At 43.6% G+C, this 9,910-nt stretch overlaps 1 protein-coding gene across 1 annotated transcript; it reads left to right on the top strand.

The window, feature by feature from the left end:
• The first annotated feature begins 5,507 nt into the window (after positions 1 to 5,507).
• Positions 5,508 to 7,404, top strand: TMSB4X (thymosin beta 4 X-linked). Its single transcript, XM_073614859.1, has 3 exons — positions 5,508 to 5,658; positions 6,578 to 6,690; positions 6,902 to 7,404. Exons 2-3 carry the CDS (start codon positions 6,591 to 6,593, stop codon positions 6,934 to 6,936), a joined length of 135 nt encoding a protein of 44 aa, XP_073470960.1. The 5' UTR covers positions 5,508 to 5,658; positions 6,578 to 6,590; the 3' UTR covers positions 6,937 to 7,404.
• Positions 7,405 to 9,910: the final 2,506 nt, after the last annotated feature.

The following is a 9,910-nucleotide window of genomic DNA, read 5'->3' on the forward strand; positions in this document are numbered from 1 at the left end:
CCTTTCAAAAAGGGTGGGGGGCCAGAATCTGGGGGCCCCCTTGTTAAAGGGGGCTTCCAGATTCCGATAAGCCCCCCGCCCGCAGACCCCCACAACCAACGGCCAGGGTTGTCGGGAAGAGGCCCTTGTCCTCATCAACATGGGGATAAGGTGCTTTGGGGTGGGGGACGCAGGCCCCCCCTGCCCCAAAGCACCCACCCCACCATGTTGAGGGCATGCAGCCTGGTACGGTTCAGGAGGGAGGGGGCTGCTTGCTCATCCCCACCCCCTTTCCTGATCTGCCGGGCTGTGTGCTCAGATAGGGGTCTGGTATGGATTCTGGGGGGACACCGACACAGTTTTTTCGGCCTGGAGGTTCCCCTGAAACTCCATACCAGATCGAAGGGACTGGTATGCTCCCTGAGGGGAAACCCATGCTGTTTTTTTTTTTACATTGTGCGTGGAGTTCCCCCTAAAGATTCATATCAGACACAGTGCCTGGTATTGGCGGGGATCAAAGTCGGAACCCTGTTCATTGAAGTCGGACACATGTCGGACTTCAAGTCACAGGGCAAAGTTGGGATCCAAAGTGGTACGACTGCCGTGTCGTACCAGTGTGAACCCGGCTTAAGCCCTCGTTCCCATTGGAGTGATTTGTTATGCGATTTGACAGGTCAAATCGCATGACAAGCCGTAGCCTATTGCTGGTTATGACACTGTTCCAATCGGTGCAACGCTGACTTCGCGGCATCGCACCAGTTTGCAAAAGTAGTTCCTGCACTACTTTTGGCGATTTCGGGTGCAACTTTAATAGACAGCTGTGGAAGAAGTGGCACAGATGTCAGCCAAGTAGCACCTGAAATCGCGCTGACCTGCTACTTTGAAATCGTGCTACTCCATGTTAAGTAGCACGATTTCAAAGTAGCATTAATATGAACCAAGGCTAAGGCTCAGTTCACATTGGTGCGATGTCAGACATTGCATGTGATTCGCACCGCACTGCTGTCCAAATCACATGCAATGTCTGTACGATGCAAATTCAGCCATACAGATTGTATGGCTGAATTTGCATCGCATTCGGACCAAAGTCGTGTAGGACCCTTTTTTTGGTCTGCACCAGAATCAGATCGCATGGGTGTCCGATTCCTGTCCGAATTGACAGTTCGTACTGCAATATGCAAACCAATCTGGGGGTGTCATGAACTGCCTGCGAGTCAGATGTGATATGAACCGAGCCATAGGCCGGGTTCACACTGGTACAACACGTCTGTTGTACAACTGTCACCCTACTTTGCCCTGCAACATCGGTCCTACATTGGTCCTACTTCCATCTGACTTGAATGAACAGGATAAGATTTTGCTCCGACTTTGAGATAGTCTGACTTGTCCTTTGAACCAATCAAAACAATCCCAGTGGGTCAGCAACAGAGCTGTTGTTAGAAATCAGGGGGCCCCATACAGCCTACCTGACAGGGCCCCCCCTTCCAAAAATATCAAATTATATTTTCGCTAAAATGCACATGGGTGTGGGAGGCAAAGATACAGATCCCCCTGTACTAGGGTAAGCCATAAGAGTCGGTAATAAGGCAGTAGAGCTGACCCTCCTGCTTGGCAGCCACCGGGCCCCCCTCTTTGAACTGATGGGGCCTGCCAGCCAGGAGGGCTGATTGTACTGCCTTATCTGTGGCCTTGGTCAGCAAGCCCAGATTGGGATCAATGGCAGCGGAGGAAGCAGAAGCCGCATAAGCTTATGCTTCCTCAGTACCGCCAGCTTCTGTCTGAGGCGAAGTGATATCAAGTGCAATTTGCCTGGGACTTTCTAGCAGCCTGGAGAGCGATGCCAGCAGAAGCTGACAGATGAAAAGGTCAGTGTATTAAATATCACATACACTGCCCTTTGCAATGGGCATATTAGCACTGATAAATCAAAAAGTGCTTTTACACTGATCTGCATGTGCAGCACATGCAGATCTGCAGCTCCGAGCCCATCCTATTTTGAAGCCTATTAGAGCCTATGGCTTTAATCAGGTGCTTAAAAAAAAAAAAAAAACGCTGTTGTAATTCAGGCACCCAGTGTCCTGAAAGGGGCCGGACACATGAATAGGGGTTGGCCGCGGTGGCAGTGGATAGATTCATGCTATGCATGAATCTATCCATTATTCATATAGGGGGTTGGCATGGATAGAGGGGGCAGCGCCACACTGAATAGAAGTCTATGGCAAAGGGCAGCTAACCCACAGGAAAGTTGCAGGTGCACTGCGCTACACACGCAGTGCTGAAAAACAGTAGTGCATCAGTGTGAAAGCAGCCTTACAGAGGGCTCAGGACAGTACTGGCTCATTTACATTTGTGGCGGTAAAACCCCATAGTTCTTTGTGGCCCACGACCAGTTACCAACTCACCTAAGTGGCCCTCGCTCTTCCACAGGTTGGGCACCCCTGCCCTAAGGGATCTTGCACATGGGATGGATGAGCCTGTTCTGTGTAATTCCCAATGTATTCTTCCACCTGGGCAGTCCAAGTGCAGCGTACAGCCTGTCATTGACATGGATGGCTGTGCACCACTGTACTTTTGTATACAGCGGTGCTATCATAAACACGATAGAGAATATGTTCTCTTTCTGCATTTGCCCATACCATCAGTGATAACATTTCTGTATACATAAGTACAAAAGGTGCACAGCCATTCATGTCAATGAAAGGCTGTATTTTGCACCTGGGCTTCACTGGCAGAGTAATACACAGATAATTAGGCCTCATTCACAGGTAGTGTATGCCCATGTGAGGGCTGTGTTTGCCTGCACAGGTGTTCCATGCATCCCCATTCAGGCAGTCCCATTCATTTCAGTCTTACTGCAGGACACAGTCACTGCTCCAAATTTGACAGCCATTTGGGTCCCCAGTGCTGAATGCAGTGTGTATTCAGGACCATGCACCCGCACGGCTTTCAAATTGGGAGCAGCATGCAGTCACAGTATCCCAAGTGAAATGAATAGGACCCGTCTGCACAAGGATGCACAAAACACGTGAGCATCACCATAAGGGTAAACATGGCCCTTGCATGGGTGTATGCCAGTGTTTCTCAACTCCAGTCCTCAAGGTGCCCCAACCGGTCATGTTTTCAGGCTTTCCATTATTTTCCATAGGTGCCTTAGTAATTACCACAGCTGTTTCATCTGAGGGAAATCCTGAAAACATGGCCTGCTGGGGCACCTTAAGGACTGGAGTTGAGAAACACTGGTGTATGCTATTGTACACCTGTGTGAACGAGGCATATACTGATTAGGCTCAGCCAGCCAGTGTGTAAGGCTGCTTTCACACTGCAGGCGCCGAGGGTTAACGGTAAAGTGCCACTCTACCGTTAGCAGAGTGCTTTTAACCTCCAAGAAGGGGTTAAAAACGCCCGTGTTGCAGCGCTTCTGAAGTGGTGCCCAATAATTCCAATGGGCAGGGGCAATCTGGGAGCGCTATATACACCGCTCCTAAACCGCCCCAAAGATGCTGCATGTAGGACTTCTTCTAATGTCCTGCAAGAGCACCGTCCAAATGTGAAAGCACTCGGGCTTTCACACTGGGTTGGCAGGTGAGGCAGTTTTCAGGTGCTATTTCTAGCGTTAAAAACGCCTGTAAACTGCCCCAGTGTGAAAGGGGTCTTAGAGCCCTAAATGTTTTTTTAATTGTGGGAGGAATTTGCAGCACCTGGAGGAAGCCTTCCCTTAGCCCCTGTTCACATCAGCGTGAATGAACAGGTCAAATCGCATGTCAAATTGGAGCCTCTTGCCGGCAATAGGAGCGTCCCAATTGGTGCAACGCCAACTTTGCTGCGCCGCACTGATTTCCAAAAGTAGTTCCTGCACTTTTGGCGACTTCAATAGACATCTGTGCATGAACCCGCACAGATGTCTTTCAAGTCGCCTCGGAAGCTGGACTGAAATGCGGCTTGGAAATCGTGCAAGCTCAGATGAAGTTGAATGGTTTTAAAGCTGTTTTCAGTGTGAATGAGGGCTGAAACATGAACATACAAGCTCCACGTAGAGTCAAAGTAAAGTCTGAAATAAAAATCAGGTTCTTAAAATGCTAATCCTAAGATCTGCAGCATGAACACTGAATCAGGATACATATAAAGATCTGAGTCAAATCCTGAGATGTTCTAGGTATGCTGGCGTCCTAGAGTGGGCCCTTGGTTCCCCCTGCTGCGAATGATGTAACCCCTATTGCTACATCATGGTACCGCTCTGGTACACATCTGTTCAAAAGCAATATGCAAGAAATAACATTGTACTTGTGAACATAAGCAGCACCAGCCTGCCTACGCATAGCCAATGTTTCTATAAATGATAGCAAGCCTATTGTCAGTAAATCCTACGCACAGTAATATCATGGGGTCTTGTCAGGGGCCTGCTAGCATGATTTCACAAAGTACCATGGCATAATACGCAGTCATGACTTAGTTCCCCTATTCTACAGAGATGGACTCATCCATAGTGTCATCAGCATTAAAGGGAACCTTGTTCTGTTCTCTGTGGGGTGGTGTGCAGAGGAAGTATTCAAGAGGAAGGTGGCAAATGATCTATTCAAATCTGCATTACCTTACTTGGAAAATAATTTAGCAAATGAAAACTAATCAGTTCCCACTATGAGACGCTAACCGCTAGCCAGACACTGCTAGCATCCTACTCAGGGACCACGCCTGTATGAGAAGATGAATGTCACCTTAGCCTGTAGGCCTATTAAACGCTCATTCTGAGGAAACTGCTTTCATGCTTTTCGCTATGTTCCATAATGCCATGGTTGATTTTTGGGCACTCGGCAGATATGGACTTATATGTTTGCAAAAATCCATTAAGTAGAAATTAATATGCAAGTCTGCATGCGCAACCTCGCTAATATGAGAACAGGAAACACATTTCCTGTACTTCTTTACCACACATCTTCATATAGCGGTTGCATCGATTAACCCTGTCGATGCTGGAGCAATCTGCCCAGGAAAAAATGTGAGCCAGGCTCAATTCAGTTTTCCAAAGAACCCCATGTGGGATCCATCAGTAATCTCTGCCAGATACAAACTGGGAAAGGGGGGGCCTTAAACAGTCTTTTAGGCCGAATGTCCCAAATTGCAAGCAGTATGTGCAAGAGGGGAACAAGAAGTGGAATGTCTACTTCCCTTTTCTGTAACTGCAGGATGGATGCAACATTTGTTAAAAAAAGAGGGTAACAAATAAAATAATGATTTTTGCCCGTTCACACAAGTTCAAGACCGACAGGATGCATGCATTTATTCATCAGCATAATCAAAATAAAATAATCCGAATAGAATAATAGAATAAACGAAATGCAGCACCAAGGATAATCTACTTATAGTTAAATATTGACAATGAGACTAGAGTTCAGCTACATATGGACATTAGCTGCTGTCGGTTTATAAAAACCTTAAAAAAAAATCAGTGGATGCAATAATTATGCACCAAAAAAGTAACAATGTGAAATATTTTCTTGTTGAAGCCTGTAAGGGAGTGGGGAGAGACTATGGGGAAGTGAAGTGTTAACAGTCAGCGATGATGTCAATAGCTGCTTTGCATAGGGGAGGTTATATAAAAGCAGGGACAGCTCATCCCTTTCACACTCAAGGCTACATCTTGGAGGACTGGTTCTGTTTCTTGTGTGTGCGTTGCATAGCTTGGTAAGTCGCTCCCTACTGATTTGGAATTTTCCATTATAATGTGTTCTTTTGTTGCTAGCTGTAAATCAGTTTATTGCCTGTTATTAGCCAGCAGCCTGGCACTAATCAGAGGGCATTTGCTTAGCAGCTGTGAGCTCCCTTTGTCATTGTGCTGGAGGATTTAGATCTGTATTTGCATGTAAATTTCAATGTTATCTGTACTGCTTTCATTAGCTAGGCTTTAGATTTTGGCAGCAAAGCATTGGCAATTGCTATATTAAAAAAAATATATATATATTCTCTATAGAAGGGTATGCAGTTATGCTTATTTGAATTGTCTTGAAACTGTGATCCTAAAAGCAGAGGCTCTTTCTGCTCATGCCAGCATGGTTTGCTGTTTGAAATTGGGGGTTAGATGTGAGAAATGGGGGTTCTTTTTGTAAAAGGGAGCCTGAAAAGAGCGGGGGCTGGAGCAGACTTGGGCGGTGGTTAAGGTTCCTTGGATTGGAGCTGCAGCTCTTTGTAAGAAAAGAAGAATGCATGACTTCATCTGCCAGCAAAGGACTGCTGCCCCGCCATGCTGCACCCTCATTAACATATGCTATGTGCCCATGGCTGCTGGCATGCTTCCAGATTATTGATCAGCGGCTCCCTGGGTTCCTAAAGAAAGGCAGCCTGCTCATGCAGGAAAGATGCCAGCTATATATATATATTTTTTTTTTTTTTACCAGATTGCTTTGAAATTGTGTATTGTATTGCTAATCTAGCTAATGAGCAGCTAATGCTAAAATCAGAAATGCTGGGCTAAATGGGGCAATTAAGTGAGGTGAGGGCGTGGCAGGTACTTTTATATGAAGTGACACTTTTTTGCAATGCAAGGATGGTGGCGCTATAATTTTTTTTTTTTTTTTTTTTTTTTTTTTTTTTTCCTTTTGTGCAGATCAACCTACAAAATGTCTGACAAACCAGATATGGCTGAGATTGAGAAATTCGATAAGACCAAGCTGAAGAAGACAGAAACGCAAGAGAAAAACCCACTTCCTTCTAAAGAAAGTAAGTATTAAGATTGTATTAGCATCCTCATGATCAACAGATGAATGACTTTTATGACAATGACTTTTTTTTTTTTTTTTTTTTATTTTTTTTATTTTCACTTTGCTTCTATTTTTGCTTTTATCTTCAATATTTTTTTTTTTTTGTTTATTTTATTTTTTTTCTGTTTCCACTTAAACTAATTTTTTCCTCTTTTTACCTTTTTTTTCAGCGATTGAACAAGAGAAACAAGCGCCTGATTCCTAATGAAACCCATCACACACCCCCCCCTCCCAATATGCACTGTACATTCCACAAGCATTGCCTTCTTATTTTTTCTTCTTTTAGCTGTTTAACTTTGTAAGAAATAACTAAGATACAAAGCGGTTGGAAATCGTTTACTATGCTGCCCCGTTCCACCAAACAGAAAAGATTAAAAAAAAAAAATTTAAAAATTTTAAAAAGAACTACTGAACACTGAACGAAGGCGTTGCCTTTCCATCTGCCTGTCTGGCTGGCTTTGGTTCTGGTGGCATGAAAGACCGTGCATGATAAAAGGAGACCGTGAATGGAGCTACACAAATGAACACGTGGTGATTTTGAAGGGAAAGCTGCACCAAGGTCCGGCGAGCTGTAAAATGCAGTCAAATCGAGTGCCATTTTATTTGTTCAAAAATGATTTGAATTATTGGAATGCACAATTTTTTTCAATATGCAAATAAAAAGTTTAAAACATTCTCTGGTTCTTGTATTTTTATATTGTTGCCTGACAAGTCATGGCACTGGAAGAAAATTCTGGTTAGCACAATGGGAGCTCAGCTTACTGTGGGATTTTTTTTTTTTTTTTTTGATACTACCAAAAATTATTGGCGCATCGCTGACCATGGTGACAATGACGGTACTGCTTGTATTTAAATTTAAATTTTCTTGTAATGTTACATTAGAAATAGTAGTATTGGCTTTTTTTTAAAGCTGGGTGTGGTATACCTCCTGGCTTGAAAGTTACCCCCCCCCCCCCCCCATCCACACCTCTGTATGAAATTTAGTATACCTGTAGAATGCAATCACTGAAGTGTACAATATATTGAACAGTTGTGGGTGCAATTCAAAATTTTAAAGGTTTTACTACTGCATGTATGATTTTTGCCATTGGCTGTAATTCTTGAAGCAACTTAATATAATTTTATATTCTATAATAAACACAGTAACCACTTTGTACATCTAAGCAAGGGGAGGGGATGTGGTTTTTATGCACCAGCTAAAACCATACATAAACATGTGTGCTTCTGTGACTTCAGCATATCTAATATTAAGGGGTTTGGGGTAGAAATTGTAAGTCAGATTTTTTTTTTTTTTTGTGTGGATCTGTCTGCAAGCAGTGTCCTGTCACGTGGAGGCCATTGTTATATGGGGAGGAAGAAAGGAGGGGCTGAAGCCAAATCCTGAACAAAGGAGTTTAACCCTTAGTTGCAACAGTAGTGGGTTTGCATGTTGGTAGTAAATTAAATGTGAAGAATTAGCCCTCTGATGCCCCCTACTGTGGCAACTAATATATTTAAAGCAAAAGGGATGTTTTAATTAACAACCCTGTGATTGCCTAACATAAAAAAAATATTTATAAATTGTTTATATATATATTCATTCTCGGTTAATGTGGTATCCAGTTTTTACAGCAGGGGAGGTGTTTGCTTTAGGGCTCCGTGTTTCTTCATTAGTTTAGGATTTGATTTAACATGACTGTAAATATTGCAACATGCTAAACTGAAAAGGTACACCATGACTAATCTGTAGTCTGCTTTCAGGGCATGGCCAGGCAGCAGTAGATAAAGATGAAAGCTGCAATTATCAAGATCCCAGATTCAGCTATGTAACTGCTGAGGCAGAGACTTGTGTGGCCTAAAGTCTTGAAGGGCCACATACAGCAGATGCGGCATCACCCCCGGGGCTATGTCTGCGCTGCAAACAATTTCACTTTTCTCTGTCTGACAATTTAACAAAAGGTTAGGGGGTTTTGCAGCTTATCTTGCCTGCGTTTTTAAAGTAATGTTCTATAAGTGTACCATGACACTTATCAGATGTGCTGTATATGCATTCTGAAAATGCCTTTAGGTGATGTGCTTAGTCTTGAAATGTGAAAACCTTCCTGTGCAAGGCGTTTCCAGCCTTTTGTTATGGCTGCTTATGAAAATGCCTTTAGCTGATATCGCCTGAAAAGTTGCGCAATACTAATCTGTTGCATATTGTTTCTTACAACACTGCGTAACCTAGAGCTAGTAAAAGTAATCATTACAGATGTTTACGTGCAGCTGCTGTAAAAGCTACAAGCATCGTATGGCTTTCATTAACCCTTTGTTTCTAGGTTGGAGAGTCATCTTGTCTGAAAGAATGAATGTTAGTCTGAGATCAGTCTACTTGGAATTATGACCCATGTAAGTATAAAAGAAAACAAAAATGGTTATCTATCAAATTTGAAGCACACTTGGCATAATATTCAGGATTTATATAGTGCCAGCAGTTTGCAATGTAGAGGGGGGGGGGGGGGGGCAGTACAATTACAATAGTTAGATTATAAGCTCTAACGAGCAGGGCCCTCTGATTCCTCCTGTAGGGTAGCTGTATTGTCTGCCCTAATATTGTAAAGCTCTGCGCAAACTGTTGGCGATTATATAAATTGTGTTCAATAATACAGGAGGGCCCTGCTTGTTGAGCTTGCAATCTTAATTGAGGTGGAGGATCTGATGGAGGTGGGGTAGGCTTCCCTGAAAGTGCGTTTTCAGGGATTGCTTAAAGGTGGGTAGGGGCTGGGAGTTCTAGAGAAATCGGGTCCTGCAGCTGCTATTGTGCTTATATATTTTTATTTATTTTTTTTTTAAATGCAGGTTGCCTGGCTTCAATAGTGGAGTCACAAACCCTGAACACTCATGCAGCATATAACTGTCAGTCTTCATCTCTATATGCAGGACATGGTTGTCATACTTCCCCCATCTCAATACATGTTTTGTATTTAGTGACTTAAAGGGCGGACAGTTTCATAAAACTGGGGCAGCCAGGATATAGATCATTTGTGCATGACAGCCAACCACCTTCAATTTTTAGCTTGCTCAGTTAAACGTTGAAAGATAAGCTGATGGTTTACTACGCATAGATCAGGGGTCTTCAAACTACAGCCCTCCAGTTGCTCAGGAACTACAATTCCCATCATGCCTAGTCATGTCTGTGAATGTCAGTTTTACAATGCCTC

Source organism: Aquarana catesbeiana, linkage group LG02 (genome assembly GCF_042186555.1).
Source record: "Aquarana catesbeiana isolate 2022-GZ linkage group LG02, ASM4218655v1, whole genome shotgun sequence".
NCBI classification, from domain to species: domain Eukaryota; kingdom Metazoa; phylum Chordata; class Amphibia; order Anura; family Ranidae; genus Aquarana; species Aquarana catesbeiana.